General features: G+C 38.6%; 1 protein-coding gene across 2 annotated transcripts; it reads right to left on the bottom strand.

The window, feature by feature from the left end:
* Nucleotides 1-15,135: 15,135 nt before the first annotated feature.
* On the bottom strand, nucleotides 15,136-23,912 carry mstnb (myostatin b). Of its 2 annotated transcripts, none has more exons than XM_072578993.1 (4): nucleotides 23,788-23,912; nucleotides 21,782-22,822; nucleotides 19,646-20,019; nucleotides 15,136-16,758 (listed from the first exon to the last, which is right to left on the bottom strand). In XM_072578993.1, the coding sequence occupies exons 2-4, from the start codon at nucleotides 22,185-22,187 to the stop codon at nucleotides 16,378-16,380; spliced, it is 1,161 nt and encodes a 386-aa protein (XP_072435094.1). In that variant the 5' UTR covers nucleotides 22,188-22,822; nucleotides 23,788-23,912; the 3' UTR covers nucleotides 15,136-16,377. The 2 variants fall into 2 exon arrangements, with proteins under 2 accessions (XP_072435094.1, XP_072435093.1); XM_072578992.1 differs by having other exon boundaries at nucleotides 21,782-22,980; nucleotides 23,788-23,804.
* Between the last annotated feature and the right edge of the window lie 748 nt (nucleotides 23,913-24,660).

Genomic DNA, 24,660 nt, shown 5'->3' with positions numbered 1-24,660 from the left:
AGCCTCTCCCTATAGCTCAAATCCTCTAATCCTGGCAACATCTTTGTAAATCTTTTCTGAACCCTTTCAAGTTTCACAACATCTTTCCGATAGGAAGGAGACCAGAATTGCACTCAATATTCCAACAGTGGCCTAACCAATGTCCTGTACAGCCACAACATGACCTCCCAACTCCTGTACTCAATACTCTGACTAATAAAGGAAAGCATACCAAATGCCTTCTTCACTATCCTATCTACCTGTGACTCCACTTTCAAGGAGCTATGACCCTGCACTCCAAGGTCCCTTTGTCCAGCAACACTCCCTAGGACCTTACCATTAAGTGTATAAGGCCTGCTAAGATTTGCAGCACCTCACATTTATATGAATTAAACTCCATCTGCCACTTCTCAGCCCATTGGCCCATCTGGTCCAGATCCTGTTGTAATCTGAGGCAACCCTCTTCACTGTCCACTACACCTCCAATTTTGATGTTATCTGCAAACTTACTAACTGTACCTCTTATGCTCACATCCAAATCATTTATGTAAATGACAAAAAGTAGTGGACCCAGCACCAATCCTTGTGGCACTCCACTGGTCACAGGCCTCCAGTCTGAAAATCAACCCTCCACCACCACCCTCTGTCTTCTACCTTTGAGCCAGTTCTGTATCGAATGGCTAAGATAGAACACTTACAGCAAATTCGGCCACTCCACCAAGGATCTATTCCTAGTCTCCTCCCCATCTTTAGATAATATTCCCCCTTTATAACATTATTATTATAACTTGCAATTTTTCAACATTACATCAACTCTATTCTTTTATCACCAATCTTAATCCTTCACATGGGATGTGAGCATTGTCAGCAAAACAGTAATTATTGACTGGGGGTAGGAATAGTTAGCAGCCATCTTGAATAGAATAAGCTTTATTGCCATGTGTATTCAATATAAGATACTGTGAAAAGTGTGTACCGCCACGATACACAGGCAAAGTTCACATTAACAGAGTGTCCAACTTTTTCTTCTCCGCTCCTATAGTATGCTGTCACCAGAGTCCGGCTGGGCTTCCCAGCCCACACCATGCTGCTGCCAGAGTCCTGCCCTGGGCTTCCCAGCCCATATAATACATCAGTGAGAGTCCCACTTCAGGCTTCCCAGCTTATGCCATACCACTGAGCTCCTCAAGTCCATGCAATGTAAGTACATCCATTGTATTTTAGGAAAGGAGTTCCTCAGTTGTGACCCATGAACAGTGAAAGAAAATCAACAAATGTCCAAATTATCTTGGTGTGTATTCTGGAGGGAAACGTGAAGATGGTCATGTTCCCAATTCTCTGCAAACCTTGACCTTCTAGGTGGTACAAGTCACAGGTTTGAAAGAACTATTGAAGAAGGCTTTGCAAGTTTCTAAAGTGTACCTTTTAGATGGTGCACACCTGTTGCTGTGTGCTAGTGGTGGAGGGAGTGAAAAGTTTAGGTGATGTACAAAGTGCAACATAAATGTACTGTTTTCATCTTGGATGGTTTGGGGCTATGTGGGTTTTGCAATTACCAGACTGCTCAGGCATAAGCCAATCATGAATGCAAATCGATTTCCACCAGCAAAACAGTAGAGCCACTGTCCCTTTGGTCTTGACCACAGATTTTAATTCTCCAACCACTGAATTAAAAACCCCCCTGATTTTCTTCCTCAACTGAGGGAGTTTGTAGTTTTGGAATCCTTATGTCATCCTAAACTGATAAGTTGATTCCACATACACCCCATCACCCAAATAATTTACTTTGATCCCCATAACACTTTGCAATTTGAACTTAATTTTAATCTTCTGCTCAAACTCCCTTACTCCACCATCACTTACTTTCAGCTGATCCACAACTTTGCCCATTATCTTACATTTTATATCTAGTCCTACTCTTTTGTCTTGTCTTTGCTGACTCATAGTGGTTCACAGTCATCAATGTATTCAAGTTAAAATATCATTTTTTGCAGTTAGATTCATTCCTGGCCACAGCTCTCACTATCCCTCTCCCTTGCACTAATCCAAACTCCAGTTATGAAACTCTGTTAATCTATCTTTGGACTGTTTTGCAACACCCAATTTGCCACAGTGCCTCTCTTGCTCCAAGGATGCTGCCTGACCAGCTGTGCTTTTCCAGCACCATACTTCTCAACTCTGATCTCCAGCATCTGCAGTCCTCACTTCCTCCAGCACCCTATTTTTGGTCTACCATTGGCAGTTGAATGGTTACGAATCCAGTGATAGGATTGGATTTTCTCCTTTGAGGGAGTTTCCTGATATTACATTCCTGCCTCCTACCAGCAGTGCTTGACCTTAGCCCTCAACCTTCAACAGCAACCACCTTCAACCCTCAGACCCCTCCTCACACACCTACCCATCTGACCCTCTATCTAGCATCACATAATCACACACCACCTCCATACTCCCATTACATCCATGACTTCCCATATAACCCTTGCCCTAATATCTTGCACATCTCTACAATACTGGCATCTGTCTAAATGTGGAAAGTAACCCAGGGATTATGTTCTGTACACAATAAGCAGAGAAGGTCCAATCTGCCAATTATTGCTCCAGCAATCTACTCGCCATCATCAGCAGTGATGGAAGGGGTCATCAATAATGACATCAAACAGCACTTGTTTTACAATAACTTCCTCACGAGTGCTTAGTTATGGTTCTTCCGGAACTACTCCGCTCCATACCTCATTATAGCCTTGAATCAAACATTAGACAAAAGGATTAATCCCCAGTGGAGAGATAACAGTGACTGCCTTTAACTGCAACACTGCATTCAAGAACCTTTAGGCAAATCTAGATTCAATGGGAATCAGAGTGTAAATCCTATGTTGCTTGAAGTTACACCAAGCACAAAGGTAAATGTGGTCACTGGAAGTGAGGTCCCTCCATGATCAGCATCCTGGGGGTTACCATTGTCCTAAAACTAAACTACACTGGCTACATAAATGCTATGTCTACAAAATCAGGTCAGAGGCTGGGAATCCTACAGCAGGTAATTAATCTCCTGACTCCCCAAAAGCTGTCCACCATCTACGATACACAAGTTAGGTGTGCCATTGAATAAGTCCTACTTGCCTAAATGACTGGCAGCTCTAATAATATGAAAGAAGCTTAACACCATTCTGGACAAAGCAGCGCATACAACTGGCACTATATCCACAAATATTTATTCCTTCTACCACCAATGCACAATGGTAGCAGCACGTACTATTTACAAGATTTAGTGGAGAAATAGGCCAAGACTCCTTAAACAGCGTCTTCCAAACCCACAGCCACTACCACCCAAAAGGACAAATGCAGCACATGCATGTGAACATCATCACTTACAAGTTCCATCCAAGCCATTCACCAGCCTGACTTGAAATTATATTGCTGTCCTTCAGTGTCACTGGGTAAAAATCCTAGAACTCCCTCCCTCGCAGCAATACAGACATATCTACATCATTGAACTGCAGCGGTTCAAGAAGGAAGTTCCGCATAAATTTAAGGTCAATTATAGATTGGTAATAAATGCTGATGTAGCCAGTGAAGCCCCAAGTTTATGAACGAATTAAACAAAGTGAAATTACTCCCAGTTCCTATTACCATAATCCCATGGGAAGTCTTTGACATGCACATGAAATGGTTACAATAAACAAACAGCCATTTAAACTCCACCTGAAAACAGACTTAAACCTTTTAGATATTCATTAAACTGTCAAAAACACAGCCATTCAAACAGTAGACAAAAAATCCTTATTCCTAGTAAATGGTTACAGTAATGCCAAAATAAGCAAATAAGCATTCAAAACCTAATTCAAAAAATAAAATTCTGTGGATACCTCAAAACTGCTGAGCTAATCAAAGCTCACAATTCCCTTAAGAGCTGTGCTCAGCTCAGCTTATAGTTCAATATTTGAGCTTCTGAGTTGAAAATGTGTTGCTGGAAAAGCGCAGCAGGTCAGGCAGCATCCAAGGCTTCACCAAGTATTTGAACTTCACCAAGTATTCATAATTAAGGTACAAGTCCATAACTTTGTCAACAAAGCCTCTGGAGTTGATACATAAAGGTTTCAAAATTGTAGCGAGATTGCCATCTGTTGCATTGATTCAAAGGCTGAACAGATGGTTGATCTATCAGCCAAAGAGAAGATCAAAGCACAGAACACAACTGACATTTAAAATCTGAACTTCAATACTATTCAATGCAGAAGTGCACTTTCTTTACTAGATAAATCCATCTTATGCCCCTGAAGACATTCACAGAATAATGCTGGTCAATTTAATGGCCACGTAACCTTAATAAGCAAACTCCTACACTCAATCTCCACACTATAGATAACTTATTATACAACATTATGACATGCAAAATGAGCAACACCTTCTAAACTTACCTGCCAAAAAGGTTCCTGGAACCTGACTGACTTTCCAAGATTCATAACATCACTGAGCTGAACTACATTTCCTTGCAAAACAAGTCTAATTCCATAAAAACTGTAGCAGTACTGAAATCAGCATGTCCACAATAGAATCCTGCTGTCAGGATTGAGCTCAAGCTCCCCACACTTAAATTGCTTCCTTAATTATAGCAGATAGAAAACAGTGATGCAAATCCCACAATTAGGTCCTTCTCTCTCTTTTCCTCACATCAACTATTTGCCCTGTGTCAGAATGACAAAGTCTGATCACAGAGTCATTATGGCAGAAAAAGGGGTACATTCTGCCCATTGAGTCTATGCTGGCTGTCTGCAAATGATCTTATTGATCTTATTCCCTCATGTACCTCATCCCAATTTCTGTCTGGGTCCCCAAATCCTGAATTGTTTTTATAAACTCCTTTACTTCATCGTCACCTTTTCTTGTTCTCAGACCCTTCTTAAAACTTGCTTCTTTGACCCTGTTTGAATAGGTATCCATGTTTGTCTCATTCTATCCCAGTGAAAAGTCTTGGAATTATTTTCTATATGAAGGACATTATATAAAAATGTATGACGATAGCAAAATACTGTGGACTCTGGAAATCTGAAGTAGAAACAGAAAATGCTGGAAATATTCAACATTTGTGGAATCAGAAATAGAGTTCACATTTTAGGTCTGTGATTTTTCATAAAAACTGGGAAAAGCTAAAATTGTTAAAGATTTTCAGCAAGTTAAAGGTGTTGGGTGGGCAGAAGTACCATTGGAAGAAGGAAGAAAGGGAAGATCTATGATAGGTTGGAGGGCAGGAGAAATTAAAAGACTTCATGAAGCAAAGCCAAAGGGACAAGTGAACAAACAAAAATTGGGCCTGGAGAGTCCCAGTATAACTGTCATACAAATGCAAAATACATGAAATGATAGAAAGAAATGAAGGACAAATACAAAATAGCAAAGAGACAAAATCCTTATTTCACCTTCACACTAACAACTATCAACATATTTCTATCCTTCCCTACCTTGATTTCGCTGTCCCCATTTGTGGGCTTAGAAATTCAGGGCCCTTGACTATGCCATGCTCTCACCTTTCTTTTCCCTCCTGGAATCCTCATCTTTAATCACATCAGCCTCATTTTCAATGGAGCATCCTCTGCCACCTTCAGCATAATTCCACCATGAAACACCCATCACCTTCCCTTTCAACATTCCAAAGGAACTGTTCTCTCCTCATTCAGCCTTCAGTCATCCCAATGCAGCCTCCCTTTTGTTAGTCAACTTTCCATGCAAGTACAGAAGATGCAACACCTGTGCTTTCACCCTTGATAACTCAGCCATCTGATGCTCCAAACCATCCTTTCAAGTGAAAGAATATCTAGCTTTTATTTTTTCAATGTAGTATATAGTATTTGATTATGATGTGGTCCCCTGTAAACTGGGGAGACGAATGCAGACCTACCTGCCCTCTTTTTGCAGAACACCTCCATTCAGTTGGCAAATTTCTGGTTGCTAAGGCATCAGCTTTCTCCCAATCTGCCTTTTTTTTTGTCCTTGATCTACTATAGAGTTTCAATGATGCTCAATGAAGTTAGATTAACATTATATGATAGGGAACTTCACAGCATTCTGGAGTTGACATTCAGTTCAATATGTTTAGATCATAATATCTATGTAATTTGATTTTGTGCTTCTTTGAAATTCATTCTTATTTCACAAGAATCACTGAAATCTTACAGTGTGCAAGGAGGCCATTTGGCCCAACATGCCTGTAAATGTGCATGATTACTTAGTGCTAATCTCTTATTTTTCTCACTGGATAAAAGCAAATTACTGCAGATGCTGGAATCTGAAACCAAAAGAGAAAATGCTGGGAAATCTCAGCAGGTCTGGCAGCATCTGTAAGGAGAGAAAAAGAGCTGACGTTTCGAGTCTAAATGACCCTTTGTCAGACAACAGCTTTCCCTGACAGTAAACTCCACTAGACTAATCTTTTTTTCTCATTTTTCCCAAAACTACTTTGGTTTTGTACCATTAAATCATTTGTCATATTATTTCTCCTGCCTCTGGTCTAATACAGACCTTCCTTCTTGTTACTCCCATGCTACTTCCTTTTACTTGCTCAAAAACAGTTGCATTTCTAACATTTCCCAGTTTTAATGAAAGGTAAGAGGTCCAAGACATCAATTATCTACATTATGCTGCCAGAATTGTGGAATATTTATTGCATTTTCTGTTTTTATTCATATGAAATATGTTGTTAATTTTAGCTGAATATCGTTCCTGTCAAATTTTACATAAATCCATTCCCATAATATTATTTTGTGTTTTCTCCCAAATACTGCGCACATTTTAAAAACTTGCTTTGACAATGCATAGGAAGCATACAGCATAAAGTGTTGAACTGAAGCAGTGACATGACCTCCTTAGGGGTTCTCAATCCAGTGCTTTCCAGAGGTAAATCAGGATACAGTCATAGAGTCACACAGCATGGAAACATACCCTTCAGTCTAACTTATTGACACTGACCATGTTCCCAAACTAAACTAGCTCCACCAGCCCGTATTTGGTCCATATCCCTCCAAACCTTTCCTATTCAAATACTTATCCAAGTGTTTTTTTAAACATTGTAACTATCATCCACCACTTCCTCTGGAAGTTCATTCCCCACACTAATCACGCTCTGCGTAAAAAAGTTGTCACTCTTGTTCTTTTCAAATCTTTCTCTTCACCTTAAAAATATGCCTTCTAGTTTTGAATTCCTCCCCCCCAACACTACTGAGGGCCCTTTGGCCCTTCCTAGTGATGTATCTGTGATACTAACTTACATCACAGACTACACCAGTTGGTGCCCTACAGAATATCTAATTATTTTCAATGTATAGAGAAGTGTAATATTTTTATTACAGTACCTCAGCTGCTTTTCTTTTGGTTTTTATTCCTTTTGGGAAAATAAATAGCATACCAAACCATGCCAATTATTTGTGAAATTAAAACTCAATGTACTACTCTATGGAATAACTAATTAGTGTGAACTACAATATAAAAACCAAAGAATTAGAAAGTAACAACAAGTATGCTAGAATGTTGAAGGTGGATAATGTTTCAGTGTGCTACACAGGATGGCACAGTGTCACAGCACCAGGGACCCAGGTTCAATGCCAGCCTCAGGTAGCTGTCTGTGCGGAGTTTGCACACTGTCCTTGTGTCTGTGTGGGTTTCCTCCCACAGTCCAAAGATGCGCAGGTCAGGTGAATTGGCCATGCTAAATTGCTCATAGTGTTAGGTGCACTAGTCAAAGGAGGATGGGTTACTGTTTGGAGGGTTGGTGTGGACTTGTTGGGCTGAAGGGCCTGTTTCCATACTGTCGAGAATCTAATCTAAATTTCTGAAACCCAGTGTTATCCTCGCACTAATGCTCAGGTAACTGCAGGGAGTAAGTGTTTTATTATAGCCTACAGCTGTCATCAATTTCTGTGGCAGATGTGACAAGAAGGAAGAAACATTGGAGATGAGGTGCTTCTTGAGTTGAGCTTTCCTTACATTTCTGATTTAGGTTTCAGTGCTGGTTGGGCTTCCCTAAGATTAAAAATGAATTGCTCACATTCCCCTTGCCAACATTAGTAACATAGAACGATATTTTCTTTAACTCTATTGCAGTTAAAGATTAAACAATTTGTTGTCATTGTCTATGTTAACAATGTTATTAATGTTGAGGAGTTATCTTTCTGTTCAGAAAAGTTTTTATTTAAAAATTACAAGTGCATTAAGTAGATAGTTTTCTCATGGTTAACATTGCAACAACTTGAAAGTACAGCTGTTAATAAAATTACCCATTTATCTGCGCAGGGAGAGTTTTGTTTCAAGTTGACAACTGTTTGAAATATAAATCTAGCAATAATGTCATAAATAAATGCCATCTTATATCACAAGCCATGTTACAAGGCTACTGAAAATTTTAACACTCATTAAACTATTTGAGGAAAACTCATTTTTGGGAATGTGTAACTATAGGATTGTTTGTGAAGGCTCGCACTATTTTATCAGATTTAATGGGCTTAGTTCCAGTTTGTCTTCATGCATTTTGAGAACCAAATTCAATTTTGAATTTGTAAAAATCAAGTGTAATCTAAAATAGTTCCTTATGGAGAAAAATAAAATTGGATGATATGCGCAGAACAGCATAGCAAGTTAACAAGTTGGCTACCAGTTTATTTTCAATGTGTTGCTTTCACAAAACTAGTGCAGAATGGCTGGCACTGAAATCATTGCAGCACGCTAGCTGTCACAGCTAACACCTAAGGCTACCAGCACTAATATGCAGGTAGGTGCTGGAGATATTGTTTTATTGTAACATCCAGCTAATGTCAATTAATGAGCCATTCTTAATCTAGGGAATTAGTGCGATACAGTATCAGTGCAAACTTCTACATCAGGTTTGCTACATTGGACTGCCAAATTACAATATTATGTCACTGTAGAACTGGAAAAGCTTCCTATAAGCAGATATTTTTACTAGTGCATGTTCAACCTTATTAGCAATTAAGTGCATATTCAGGTGATAGGACTTCTCTTGTTTCTACCAGTCTGGGATCATGACAATTGTAAATCCTCTAGTTCTGAAACCAAACCTGGATTCATGGTAGCTGTTCAGCCAGATTCTGTAGTCTTACAGTGGCAACAGGGCAATGAATTCTCAAACACTGCTCAATAAGGAAACATTTCAAATTATTTTTGGAATTGCTGCTACCATCCTTGGTTTCATACAGGATCACATTGTGCACATCGCACATATCCTGGGACATTGCATTGCCGGAGTGGCGATGGGGGCTCGAGGCAAAGTCAAAGAAGATTGAGCAAATGCTGGAATATTAGTTTCCTGGACTTGATGCTCATATAGAATCAGCACCTGCACTTTTGCTGAAAGCAAGTGAGTAAACAGTTATCGTTAACCTCATCCATTATGGATTCAATATAAAGCTCTGCCAAGCAGACAGGCTCTCAGTGAGGCTTCCTTGTTGATGGTGTTTGCCCTCGACTACAATTCAATGTAGCATTCCATCCAGTTCACCAACAGTTTATTGAAACTGGTGGTGAACAGCTTTAAAGCAATCAATGTCTTCTCACTTGGATCTCACATGCAATTAAGGAGAGTGCACCACGTGGCTTCAATGACAGGTCATATCATAGAGATTCCTGAAGAAGGGCTCATGCCCAAAACGTTGATTCTCCTGCTCCTTGGATGTGCCTGACCTGCTGCGCTTTTCCAGCAACACATGTTCAGCTCATATCATAGAGATGTTAGCTTCAAACCAGACAAGACCACTTTTGCTTTCATTTGTAATTCCAATCAGCATATACTCTGCTAAACCTATGATGCCTGCACTGGCTTGACCACCTTCATCAGATGGAGAATGGCCATATACCCAAAGAGCTTTGTTAGGGTGAATTGACAACTGGGGTACACTCCCTGCACATCTACACCTCTGCTATAAGCATAGTTGCCATGTAAATACATAGTTGCCATGTGGGTGGCACAGTGGCACAGCAGTTAGCACTGCTGCCTCACAGTGCCAGAGACCCGGGTTCAATTCCTGCCTCAGGCGACTGTGTGTGGAGTTTGTACATTCTCCCAGTGTCTGCATGGGTTTCCTCTGGATGCTCCAGTTTCCTCCCACAGTCCAAAAATGTGCAGGTTAGGTGAATTGGCCATGCTAAATTGTCCATAGTGTTAGGTGAAGGTGTAAATGTTGGGGAATGGATCTGGGTGGGTTGCGCTTTGGTGGGTCGGTGTGGACTTGTTGGGCTAAAGGGCCTGTTTCCACATTGTAAGTAATCTAATCTAATCTGTAAATGTGAAGATGGAGGTGTTAACACTAGCAATTGGAGACAGTCGCTTACTACCAGGACCTCAAGAAGCTGTCTGAAGGGCATTGGAAGAGGTGAGGAGAAATAAAAAGTTCAGCTAGCTGAGAAGAAAGCCTGAAGAAAATGGAGACCAATGAAACATGCATCATCTAGACTCATTGCCTTCCTCTGCAGTAAATGCATCAGAGACTATCATGCCAGAGTTGGGCTTCTGAGCCACTCCAGTCAATACTTAACATAGAGTGGACAACCATAATGCAGATTATTGTCTTAGAGACAGAAAGCTGCCAGTCAGATGAAATTAATCCAAGGAGTGAATAATTTGGATTAATTGCTACTCAGAATGTTTTTGGGCATTTGCAGAATTTGCATGACGTTATATATCCAAAGAACGTAAAAGTTTCAGCATTATGCTACTGCTATATCACTGTTCCTCCCAGGTTTTGCTGACTGACATTAGCTCCCAGTCTAGAATCATTCCACTTTTAAAATTCTCATCCTTGTTTTCAAATCTATTCATCCCCTCATCCCCTTCTAATCTTGGAATCTCGTACTGCCATGCTAAGATTCTCTAAGTTGTCTCCACTTATCCAATTCTGGCCTTTTCTACATCCCCAATTTCACCTCCTCACCAATGGTAGCTGTGCCTTCAACTAATCAACCTTTTGAATTCTCTTCCTCAACCTTTGTCATTTTCTCTCTTTCTTTAAGATATTCCTTAAAATGTACCTCAATGTCTAAGCTTTTGATCACCTTTCATTTAATCTCCATATGTAGTTAGATTCAAATTTAGCATGATAACATTCATTTGAAGTCCCTGAGAAGTATTAATGTGATAAGTGTAAGTTGTTTGTGCTGTTATGAACATTTGTGTTATTTTAATGTCACACCAGTACAAACTGGCAGGTTAACATACTGCCAACTTAACTCTTGAGAGTTAAGTTCAAACCATGTCAAGATTAATAAATGATTGTGTCCTCTCTTTGTGAAATCACTAATGTGATATGCATTCAGCTTACTCAACTCAATTCTGATAGTGGGCGTCCATAGCACAAGATTGATGATAATTTGGCACAAATTAGCAATTACACTTGGAAAGATATGTAAGAATGACTGATGTAACGAACTGAAGCATTCATGTAGTTCCAGTAAGAAATGGTTTTTTTTCCTGAGATTGGAATACAATTTGAAAGTGAGAGCTCTTGTATTGCAGTGGTAGTGTTCCTACCTTTGAGGCAGGAGGCCTAGATTCTAGTTCCACCTAGTCCAAACATATATATTAACACCTATGAACAACTTGATTCCAAACTATTTATAATTTGGAAGTTGTAATAAGATTTTAATCAGTATCTGACCTATCCTGCATCTGATTTGGAACTATATAACATTGCCATAAAATTCCAAAATTAGAAAGGTGTTTAATTTGACTTAATAAACAGTGAAGAACAAAGTCTTTGTGAAAATGTGAAGCCATTGGTGAACCATGGTCTCGATAGATTTCCTGTCTCATGCAGTGAAATTACCAGAATTCACTGAATACTGTGTTTGCAAACACAAATTTTGCCGATACATGAAAAGACAGTTGTATATACTTATTAAAGTCTAATACTCTGCACAAATGTTTTTTTAAAGCTAAAATTAATTTTGGCTTTGTCCTGTAGAATCCTCCACAACTGAGACACTGGGCAAATACTCTTATTTCAGGCAGTGCCAATTTTCATTACAACCTGTCGCCACACATCAGATGAAAATGTTGAAGGTTAGCTTGCTCTACAATTTTCTCTGCCTCTTAGAAGAAACGTGTTAATTTCAATTGACATCTCCTCAAACTATCAGGCTGATATAAGAAACTCAATTAATAAATAACAGATGAGGGATTAAACTGCTGCTCTTTTTCAATAATTTATTTTAAAAAGACAATTTGTTGATCCATGAAATATTGACAGAAAACAAAAGTTTTAAAGTCTGTTCTCAAGCATTTTTGAAGTAATCCTAATGCTTGGATTTTGAGGTTAAAATTATTTGAAATGTTGTATTCTCTAATCTGAAGCTTGAATTACAAAAAGCATTATGAATGTGGCAATATTTTTAATAGGTCAGAATAGACTTGAATAAATCTATTCAGAGATATACTTCATTTCTCACAGTAAAAACACTTTAATCCCACTTTAGTAACTGATTCAACCATGCAAGCCAACCATATTGTCCATGAGTTCTATTTGTGAAAGAAGTTTATTCTAAAATCTGACATACAACTCAACTTTTCAGGATAGCTTCCATGTTTACTAACTTAACATGAACTAACATTAACATAGTTTAACACTAGCCTAAGAAAAAGGAAAAATTGAAAAGTGTTGCCACACTTGTAATGGCATATAGATGTATAGTTTATTTCCCTTACGTTCTTCTGGACAGCTTCAACATCGCATTGTTCATAACTGCTTAAATACTTGCAAATCAATCAAGAACACATGAACTGCATCAGAATGCACCTGGATTACTCATTTCTAAACAGAAATCAAGGATTCAAGATTTTTTTCATGTTTTCCCCTTTAAGGGAAAGAAAACGTTTAATTAAGCATCTCGCAAGATTTTCAATGTACATCTAAATTTAGCAACCGTATTGCTTACCCTCTTGATTAATGCCAGCAATGTACTAGGGAATGCCAAAACCAAACCTGATAGACATTAAATGCCTTTCCTTTTTTAAGGGCACCACGTAAGCACAGTCGATGGGCAGGAAGGAAAGAGGAAGAGTAGGATCCAAATATTGCCAATTAAGCCTGACATCACCCATTGCGAGCACGTGTCGCCATTCGCTCAGCTGGGACACACCACATGGTGGTCCCACCTGTCAATAGTCGGCAGCCACGCGCAGCCGGGGCCCTCACAAGCGTGAGCGGGGACGCGCTAAGGTATGCGCGGGCACGTGCGCCGGTGGCGCGCACTGGGTTTCACCTGCAGGGTGGCGGAGAAGCTGCCTAGAAGGGCCAGGGGGCGAGAGAAGGTGTTGGTCTCAGATAAAGAGGAACAGCCGAATTGCCAATAGAATGTGAAGGGAAAGGGGGGTGTTTGCTTGAATTTCCCTGTTCCACATTTGCTTAGTACGAAGAAGATAGCAAGGGATTATTCCATTAGCTCTGTGTGAGTACTTTTCTAAAATGTATTTTTAGTTAGCCGATCATTTCGAGTTGCGACTCGACAAGAGTGAGGTTGGTTGAGGATCGGCTTGAAGTGTCCTAAGGAGCTGACGACTTGCACAAATCGTGCTGGGGAGATGTAACATTCGGCATGTTTACTCACTTAAAGGCAGTGTCTATTTCATGTAACGGTGTTACTGCTAGCAGTGCACAGCGAGAAAGTCACATTTCTGAAGTACGAAAAATAGAGATGAACAACATGAACTGGAACTTTGACTGTCTTCTAGAATATACCGGGGCCACCAGGCTTAAATGACTAGGACTTGGAGCAATAATATGCCTTGTAAAGCGCAATATTTCCAAATTTGGTTAACTTTGATTAATTTATTGTTATGGAACTGTTGGAGAACTGGTACCCTCTTGCTTATTGCAACGTATTCAACACAATGTACAAATTTATCTGAAATAGTATTTATTTAATAGGATAATAATGTGATCGTATAAATTGCCAATACCTTTTTTTTGTATTTTAGTAATATTCAGCAAACAATTTCAAACCTTGACGGAAAATGTTTTTCAGGTGAACCCCTCAGAGAAATAGATACTTTTTGATATCCTCTTGACCCACCGCGCCTGTCAATGAATGTTTGTCAAATATTTCTATGTGGGTAAGGAGAGGAGGTCCGGTATTGATACTATTATTATGGAACAGAAAATTGTACTGTTATTGATGCTACAGATCAGTGGAAGTCACTATTTATGTTCATTACTCAGTCTTCTGAATTAGCATTTCGATTTAGCTACACTTGGTTTGAAAGCTGAATAAGGTTACAAATTCTATTCTTTTTTTTAAATGTTGCATCACCAGACCTAAACTTGGCCTTTACCCAATAACAAAAACTGTTAGAACTAACAAATGAAAGTTCTCAGCTAAAATTAAATAAAAGTAGTTCTTGAGATGTGTTTCTTTCTGTTTTGTTAAGAGTCCAGGCGTGTCAGATGTAACCTCTAGAAACTTTAAACAAACCCAGAGGGTTCGAGCCCATAATACAAGTAACATATGAAAGGTTATTTTTGAACCAGTTTAGTTTTGAGTTACCAGTTCTAAGGTAATCGTTAAAACGTTTCTGATTTTGCTGAAAATTACAACATCCGAATTTGCTATTCATGTTCCCATAATGCATAAAAGGGATACTAGTTGAAACTTGGACACCAATTTTATCAGTTGCTAATTCAATGATCGTTGCGTTTGTAAGACAAATTTTTGTTTCATAAACCTAGAATTGCGATTATTTCCCTGCAATACAATTGTTTTAAAGATTTGATTTGAATGAATGTATTCTATTATATTTGTATATTCTACCCCTCTCTCTATGCTGTATATATGCTTGAAATAAGGAAGTATGCAATTTTTGTGCCACGCGATTTAACTTAGCTGGGGCTCTGGATTGCTTGGGCCAGTGACCCAGTGTTTTGTCGGTCTTGATGGGAAACGTATTGCAGATTGAAAAGATTCCAGTTAATTCAAACAGATGTTATTCACAAGGATGAATGAAGAGTGTGGGAATATTTTTGAGTCTGAACATTTGACCAACTTGCTGAGCAACGCCCTCTTAATTGATACAGTTATTATGCATGCAGTATTTGGAAAGACCTTCAGATGATCTGATACACTGTACATTTCAAAATAAAATCAAAAGGTCTTGCAAAATAGTGAGTTTTAAAATCGTATATTTAATAAAATAATTGCTTTTAACGTGAATGATATAATGACCCGAGCCGAATAATGTACAAGAATGACTTTGTACAATGTCTTATTCTACAAGAGACTCTATTCTGTCATCAACCACTGTTACCTTTCTTGGACTTCAAGAAAAGAGATCACCACCACAGTGCACCCATTGCGATATCGCATATTGCCCATATTCGGTTCAATTCATCAGTTACTTTCTTTCATACTATTGAGTATTTAACTTCAGATACAGCAAAAGCAAGCACCTTTATTCAATGAGCACATAACGTAAGTTGTATCAAATCTTGCTCTTGGTAGGCATGTTATATCATACCAACCATGGAAAAAGATGAAAAGGAAAAAAAAAGAAAACATTTACAAAATGAATGCCATGTACACATTATTCAACGAACATACGCAGTCATATCAAATTCAGTTTTTACAACTTTGTAGCAACCAATTCAGTTCTCTCTATTGGCTTGCCGTAGTGCAAACTGTATTGTTGCCAAGGCAGAATTCAAACAGGGTCTTAACACTTATCAGACTTGTGGTATCCTGTCCATTTTGCCTTAAACATTGTCCACAGACATAGTGCTTCTGTTAGCTTCGAAAGACAGTCCATCTGTCCCATAATGCCAATGCATAAAATTCAAGTTTAGAGTTGTTCAGACGACATGATAATGTAAATGCTCCTGTTTATCTGAACAGAGTTAAATATTGAAGTCGAATGTTAATATCTGCTGAAAATACACGAATATTGTTTTTATGTTGGCCGATGACCAAGTAATTCTCTGAGCTGAGAAATTAAGTGTCAAGTCTATGCCAGAAAGTTTCTGGACTATTTTTAAGAACATGCAATGGCACTTTTTTTTCCTATTACCGAATACCTCTTATACTTTTAACCAATTCATCAAAGCTGGGATTGGAATTGTTCATACATATTATGATTTGGATGAATTTGTATGGGATGTTCTGTCTTGCTAGAAATGTATACTGGCTCCTCTTGTTTGAAATGGAACAGTGGACTGGACCGTTGAATTCAATGTGTTGGAATCTTGCTGTTCTCGTTCGGCCCGTGTAATTACTTTCTTTTGGGTGGGAGCAACACAAATACAATCTCTTCTTTGCCTATTGCACAGTACTGGGTGATGCAGAAAATCGTTGACACGACCGTATTTCGCTCGTCCAGTTGTCGGGACGTATCACGTCTTTTTTTGGTCGTTCTCAAGAGCAACCACAGCGATCCACTACCATTGCTGGTATTTTTCCATAGATGATTTGTTCTCTTCCGTTAAAATATAACATATTAATAGGGGACATCTTAGTCGGGGTGCAACAGGGTCCAGCCGAACCTCTAGGATTGGCCTGCTGTACGAGATGGGTATGTGGGAATTTTTGCAGGAACATGTACTCGCATTGTCCTGAACAATAATTGGCTTTGTATCTTTTGGGCGCTATTATCCAGTCCCAACCGAAAGCCTCAAAGTCCACTGTGAGGGGATAACGACAACAGCGAGATTCAGTCGAGTGTTCGTCACAGTCAAGACCAAGGTTTCTTCTGGACCGTTTTGATGTTTCCGTTACCTTTACTTCGAGGAACGGTTGCTGTTGATATAAAAAGGAATTGTTAAAGTAAACTCTTAACCTCAAACACGAGCACCCTATTTCCAACATCTCGGAACCATAAAAGTACAGTTACATTTCTGTTCTTCCCTATAAAGTAGAAGCAACTTAGTTTTCCTCTTAAGCAACGCAGCTACTAAAGCTCTTAAGGAAAGACCGAAGGATGCAGGAACAATGGACAGATAGAAACGTAACGCAGGAGATCCCATCAAAAGCGTCAGTAATCAGGCAGTATGCGAGCAAATGTCTGACCCTCCCCGAAACAGTTACATAAAATACTTGGTTCCTTAATATATACATAAATATCTACCGTATAGTTAACTGTACTGGCCAGGGTTGGACGCAAAGTACACCGAAACCTGATATTTGATACCGTGCTATTTGATATTCAAATTTTCTTCTCTAATTAGATAAATACAATTTTGGTTTCAATTCATTTTGGTGGTATCTCTGCTTAATCTTAATTTTGCAATTAGAATCGCTCATTTCTAAATCGTTGGAACAGAGTGATCTTTTTCTTTGCTTCTAAGGAATCAGCATAGTGAGTTATTATTACTATTTTGTTCAAATATTCTACAGAAATGCATACATACTAAGTAAGAAGGATGTTAAAGGTCCTGGACGTTTGAAAAAATGCAATCGCCGTTTTCGAAAAGCGTTATTAAACAGTGAAGCATATTTGAATTAAATATGCTGGATTTAATCTTGAAAATAAAAGTGCGCATTATTCGAATTCGAATACTTAAATTATTTAAATACCGGGTGGATATTAATAACTTTTGGCTATAATTATGACATTTTCTGTTCCTGCACTTACTACAAAAACTTGTTTGATTTTGAAAATGCTCAAGAAACTGAAGTCTTCAGTTCTTAAGAAGTCATATCAGGCTCAAAATGCTAATCCTGTTTCTCTCTTCACAGGTGCTGTCTGTCCTGCTGAAACTTTTCAAAAATCTCAAGTAAAGAAGAAATTTCTCGAGAAACTCAGCAGGACTGGCAGCATCTGTGGAGAAAGAAACATGGTTAACTTTACGACTTCTCCGAGAACAAAATATGTCAATTTCTACAGCATTATCTGCTTTTATTTCAGATTTCCAACATCCGCAGTATTTTGCTTTGATTTGTTTAACTATGAAATAGTCATATGTCTTTCCCGTAAATTTGCTGCAAGGAATCACTCCATTATAAACTTTATAGTTATTTCTAAACTATTGAGAGAGTTCAAGATACGTTTTCTATCATCCACATTGCATTACCGTTAGGATATCGATAAGGTTCATGGAAAACTGTCACAAAACTAATTTCAAAACGTGGTGAATACTATGCCGGGAAAAAATCAATATAATAAGTCACGTCAGAAAAAAAAACATTGTCATAAATAAGAACGAAATTATGCTGCAACGTTCTCTTAAAATGCATCTTCGGTCCCCCAACTCCCACTAAGCGCTTCGCAGATCCGATAATTTGGGTGAAGGCCATTTCTGCTCGAGACTTACTCTTGGAATAGCAACCCTAGTTCTTAGTGTTTTCATTATCTCACTCTGTAGAGATCTCTATTTATTAATGGAATGATCCTTTTGACCATCTGTTAAAATGAAATGTTGCCCCCTGGTTTGGAACAGTTTCCTGTTCAGATAATTTTGCTCAACGCCCCCACATTTTAGGAATATCGCAGCTTGTGATGTCATCAGAAATGCTTTTCTGTGAAAGATCTGTACATGTTTCTACCCATTTGGAGCAGCACATGATATAGTCTAGTGGCAAAATGTGAACTATTCAGCAGTTTATTCTAAGTGTGAACTTTTAATACTAATACGCGCATTTTGCCGTTTGTGGGTGATAGGGAGTTGGATTGTATGAACGTTTGTTTTAATACCTATTATTTCCAAGTAGCTGTTTCCCTGTGAAATTAACTTTCAGACATGTGATGACGGTTTACTATGTATTTCAGTCCTTTTCTTACTTCTGTCTTTTGTTAGCAGATTACTCTATCTTCGGATATTCTTGGGGCATTCTAGTGAAGCAGTTTGAACTCAATCTAAAATTGTGTTTGCTAATAGTAAGATTTGGGAAATTAAATTATGCACCTAAAGTTGTTTACGTCCTTCTAATGCACTGTACTGTATTCGTTGTAATTAATCAAACTAAACAATATAGTAATTTGGAACTACACTGCATAAAGGTATATTGTTGTTCCTTTCAACCACAAATGATTCGAAAGAAACTCGTCGACTTCAGATTTCATTGCACATTAACTTTCCTCAGACACAAAATACTTTCTTACAAGTTCATTACATAAAGTTGTAAAGAGCGACTTCCACTTCTCTCGTCGTTTTGGATCATTCAGATCAGAAAAATGTTACACTGCGCGCATTTCCATGTGTATCAGTTTTGAAACGTTGCAATAAATCAATATGCCAAATATGACACTTTGGTAAATGACTGCTGAGATTATTCTATGATGATTGCCTTTGTCTGATTTTACATAATTAGACACAACAGCAAATGCAAAATTTAAACCATAAAAACCTGGAAAACAAGTGAACTAGAATTACGTTCGTAAATGTATAATGGTTGTGCAACTTTGTGGACCAAAATAAAATCCCTTTATTTTTCCACTAGGAATGTGTTCTGAAACGTTCAGTATTAGGGCCACTTTGAGACAGCCTAATTTGAAAAACCTTCAAAATATTTTACCCCGTAGACAAAATGTAGTTATTGTTTCTTATAAAATAGGTATCGTTTTCGTAATACGTTTCATTATATCGACTAGTAGTTAAGCTAGGTGTGTGACGTGTGGCTTTTATTTATTAATATTGGAAGGGTCACTGCCATACCATCCGTATTGTTGAAATGGAGTGCTACTCACCAATCCTTCCTCCCCAACTCCTGGGGAGGTGACAGCCAGATCGATACCGTTAATGTCAGACGCATTGATTTGGATGCCCCAGTTCGATTCAGGTTGCTTGAGCCAGTTTTGTAGTACACGTTTGAAGTCTATACTTTGCCAATGGCCAGTGCCGGAGTTAATGTCGAATTTTAAAGAGCGAATGGGTGTGTGGTTAGTCCATTCTTGTCCGACTGGCTTTAGTCGCAGAATCTGCATGAAGACTGTCGTCGTTTGCTTCACTGGTCGCAGGTATATCCAGAGATGGGCTTTGACTACTTTATTGAACTGCATTTTGGGGCTGATCTTGAAGGAACAACATTTCGGTTTGTCATCGACTTGGACACTAGGTTCAGCTTGAACAAAGAGGTTTAAAAATGTGTACGTGAATGATGTTACTTTAATCTATTCAAGAATTATACATCAAATACAAAATCGAATTAAGTATCATTTCGACATCATGAAGCAAATTGCACGCACACTAACAATCAAGGAAGTACTTGGGGCTCATTTTGGTAGTCATTATTGAAACAAGGGAGTAAAGGTTAAATGTGAAAGCAGACTTAACAATAAATCCAAATTAGGGGAATGCATCTGTTGAAAACAAGCATTTCACACAATTTTGATTTCTGTAAAGAGAAATGAATGAATGGATTAAAAGAAACGTCTGTTTATGGTGTAAGATTTAATTTCTATTTACATTTAAGCTGTTTGAATGACTGATGAATTATATTTTCACTTGCAATATGCCGGAAATCAATTGTTACTTAACGCAATACAGAGTTATAATCATGCAACATAGAAACAGGCCCTTCGGCCCATCATGTCTATGCAGACCAACAAACACCAAACTACAGTAGTCCCATTTACCTGCTCTTAGTGTAGTTTGGTGATTATTGTTCGACATAGAGGTACACAATAAAATATGCACACCGATTATATATCGTAATGTGTTTAACATGTGTATTTGGCAAAAAGATAGTAAAATCAACCCATAATTGAGAAGGTTTGTTGATCCGTTTGGTCATCCTTTCTTTAATAAAAATCATTTAAGGGTGCACGACTGTAAATTGGTCTCAATCTTATTTTTCTGAGTGTATATTAATCTCCCATTTTTTGCAGATGTAGCACTTAGTATCCAACACCGGCTGACAGAGCACTTAGGCAGCTGCAGTTACCCGTCACATGCTTTGCAGTTAAAATGACCCTAATGACACGGTGAGGTCATGACACCATTTGCTAGTAGCTATTAAGTTATTCCTCTACAATGAACACTAATATGCCTTTGGGACAATAGGATCTTTCTTCCCAGCCATCCTTGCAAGAAGAAAATCAGTTAACTATATTGAAAAAAAACATAAACCATTGTTATGGGAACAGTGATGGAAACCACAGAGTTTTAAGTTAGAGCATAAACTGCTCAAATGCGTAATTAAAACTCTTTCTGAAGAACTCACGTAATCCTCATTAGTTACATTAATTTGTTTCACTGCAGTAGTTTGAGGAACCGTTTGCAAGGCCCTCACTCGCCTAAGGTTCAGAGGGTCGCCTACAGCGAATAATAACTGCTCCTGAGCTAAAGTATAATTTGATAGCCCAAATGAAGTTTTGCATTGTTAGCTCTTCAAAAATTGCGCTTTTATAGTCCTCGGTTATAAACACGGTTTCCTAAGTTTCAGGTGTACAGGAACTATAAACTATTGCTAGTTAAGATCTCCTTGCTTAACTCCAACAGAGCGTGTTTGTGAGTTCTTCTGAATAGCTATAACGTGGACAAATAAAGATTCTTTTTTCCCCTTAAAGTTTACACTTCTCGTTAAGTGAGTTACGACCTTAGTATGTTGGTGCGTATTGTAAAGGAAAGGGAAGCCTTTTGAAACAGAATAGATGAAAAGATCACAATGAGGTCGCGATTTCCATGGCCAATAAAATCTTTGTCGTGCCGTTTGCTTTAAGTGCAACACACATAATAACCTACAACCAGCAATATTAGTCTATCAATTGAGAGCAAATGGTGTAAACATTATGGCATCGTACAAGTTAAAATGTTGTATTAGTTGTTATTTGGGGAGAAAAGTTAGTTTACTGTTGATATGTTACTTATACCGGCCTACTTACGCTCCGTGGCCATGGTGATGAGGGTTTCAGTTGTAGCATGATAATCGTCCTCTTCTAATAAGGCGTCATTATTATCATCCCCTTGGATATCATATTGATCAAGTAGTTGTTGGAGAGGAGGAGCTTTCGGTAAAAGTTGGTTCACTGTATCCCGACTAATGTTGGGCGCTTCTTTGAGACGCAGTTTGCTCAGAATTTGCGATTTAATAGATTCCAGTCTCAGTGCCTTATTCTCCTTCCTCCACCTACAAGCCGAGCACTCGGACACGTTATAGTCACTGTCCGGCCCTTTTTCTAGCGATTCCGTTTTAATATCTGTCAAATTCGCGTGAGCACCATCTCTACCACCTACTCGACCAAGTGCACCAAAGAGAGCCAGGTAAATCAGCACTTGTGATGTTTGCATGTTCCCAGGTCTTGAAGTGAATCCTCTTCTGATTCCAGTTAAAAGTTTGCTAGAGCCTGTTGGGCTGGGATATGGCCAAGCACACTGGTAAATCTCATATATTCCAACACGGCTTTTTATACCACAACTTTGGCTTCACCATTGTGTCGTAAAAATCAACGATTGGCTGCTGTGCCAACAAAGAATCTAGCTGTCAGAACTGAGACCCTTCTCTGTCACTCACAGCCAAAGCAGCGTCATTATTTTCAACTTCGCTCGTGTGTTTATATCGCCTGTTTATTCCAATGAATGTTAACCGAAACAATTCACACAAAGCATCGTACGGTGATCCCCTTTACTCACACTCAGGAAGATGTTTCGTTTCAGAACGCCAAATCTCACGATCCCCGACTGCTAGGCGTAATATTCAGTCTTTGTTTCCAATTTTCTACAGTTTTCACAGAACATCGTTTCCCCAGTTGAGACGGATTCTCCCTCATACACTCTCTCACTCCCTCTTTCACCTCGTAATTATGGAATGGTCCAGTCTTCCGAAAGTTAGACCGCATTCATTCAGCAACAACTCCTGCATACTTTCGATACACAGCTGGGTGTCGTCCAGGCATTCCATCCATTTTGACCGTCACCTTTTTTCTCTGGTTTGTTTAAATTGAGTTAAAACACATAGTCGTATAAATAACATAACCCTGAGCCATTTCTAAGCGCAAGCTTTGTAAATCGTGGCTGAGCGCGGCCGTTTGGCGCGCTTTAACGCAGTCGCAATGGAGAACCGCATGAAATCTCTAGATAGTGCCTTTTTAAAACAAAAAAAAGTAGCTATTAGTTGCACCTCACACTTACAGCCCGTTAAATAATTAGTTGTAATTATCGCATTTACTTACAAAAAGAATCACTAGACAACACAGAAATACGATGAAGGCTGCAGTAGACATTATGGCGAAACAACGAACAAGCCCTACAGACACTCAAGTTCCTGTGAGAAACTTACGTTTGAGCAAATCTTGCGAAATATCATGAAACCTTAATACCTGTTTCCTTTTTTATCAAAAATATAGGGGAATGACACCTCGTGTTCATGGATACTAATCCGACATACATGCATCAGAATGGAAATTATAACGAGTAGAAGCTAATTATCGACAGTATTCTGTAGTATGGACCTCCCCACATAAGAAAACCGGGCAAGAATGGAGTCAACTATTAGGTGCTATCAGTACCGAAGCTACTAGCCTTGGACTGCGAATGAATCGCTAGAAGTTATTGACCGTCACAATATACTGCATATACTGGTAATAAACTTACATCCCATCTAAATCATGAGTACCGCACTAAACGCTTCAATTATAGGATCTCCAATTACGCGAGCTGTAAAACAGCTGCAAAATTGATATCTTTCTCTATCATTCCTACTATCAGCTTCGAAGATCATTGCAAATTAAAAATACATTCATTTCGAAACTGATAAATACCAATACAATTTTTAAAGTACTGTACAGGGACTACGTGAAGGTTCATAGTTTTGTTACGGCGCACATAACTACGATTAATCTGTATAATAAACTAATTAATTTAATCAGATTTGCTGGCACTGCAGCCTTACGTTTGTTAAAGACATCCGAAAAGTTTGTATATGTTCTGGGTGCAGACATACATTACTTTGTCACGTCGAATTAAAACAAGGTAACATGATTCTAAGGAATTACCGGACAATTATTGATGGCTATTTCTGCACAGGGTTCCCTTTTCCGCTGAAAAACAAACCACGTGCTCCAATGTAAGAATGGGGGGAAAGATTACGTCTGTATTTGCTCTGTGTATTCCAGTGCACGTAGCCACGCACATTGTCGAAAATGTAACTTAGAATGTCACCCAACATGTAAACTTAGGTGCTTCTATAACTTTTTTTAAAGTTCCATGTTTAAGACAAAACGTAATAGCGGTATTCACTAAATTCAAACAATAAGTGGACTCTGATTTGGAAACTTATATCTTGTAATTAGATATTTAATTGAAGATAAAGAGAAAATCCCACATTTTTAGAGGCATTTTCCATAGGTATTCATTGAGTTTTTTTGTTTGCTTTAAAGAATATTCGGTGTAATGCAACAAATGTTTAAACATCTGGCGGAATGCGGGTCTAATATTGATATCTCCACCTCCATCCCCCCCCCCCGCCCCCCCCATCTCCATCTTTTATGATTATTTTGTACATCATACGGTTTGAAAAACAACATTTAATTTCACAAATCGAAATGTATGCCTCTTGGGGAATTACAGCGTTGAGTCTGAGTTGGACCGTGGATAACATGGCCATCTGCTGGCAATTGGTCGAACTACATCATTTATAAGAAAAATATAATGTTGCAGATGCCAGAAATGTGGACTAAAAACAAAAAAAAATGTTCGGGGACTTTCCTTTGGTGTGGCAGCATCTCTGAACAGAGAAACAGAATGAAATTCGGAAGTTGATCTG

The sequence above is a fragment of the Chiloscyllium punctatum genome, chromosome 10 (assembly GCF_047496795.1).
Source record: "Chiloscyllium punctatum isolate Juve2018m chromosome 10, sChiPun1.3, whole genome shotgun sequence".
Lineage (NCBI taxonomy): Eukaryota > Metazoa > Chordata > Chondrichthyes > Orectolobiformes > Hemiscylliidae > Chiloscyllium > Chiloscyllium punctatum.
This window is presented reverse-complemented; position numbering and strand designations above follow the sequence as displayed.

Bases quoted from the DNA above. Each gene is read 5' to 3' on its own strand.
- mstnb (XM_072578993.1), bottom strand. From the start codon at position 22,187: ATGCAAACATCACAAGTGCTGATTTACCTGGCTCTCTTTGGTGCACTT. The intron at 20,020-21,781 runs GTAAGTAGGCCG...TCTTTGTTCAAG, and splicing joins CATCACCATGGCCACGGAGC to CTGAACCTAGTGTCCAAGTC. The intron at 16,759-19,645 runs GTGAGTAGCACT...TTATATCAACAG, and splicing joins GAGTTGGGGAGGAAGGATTG to CAACCGTTCCTCGAAGTAAA.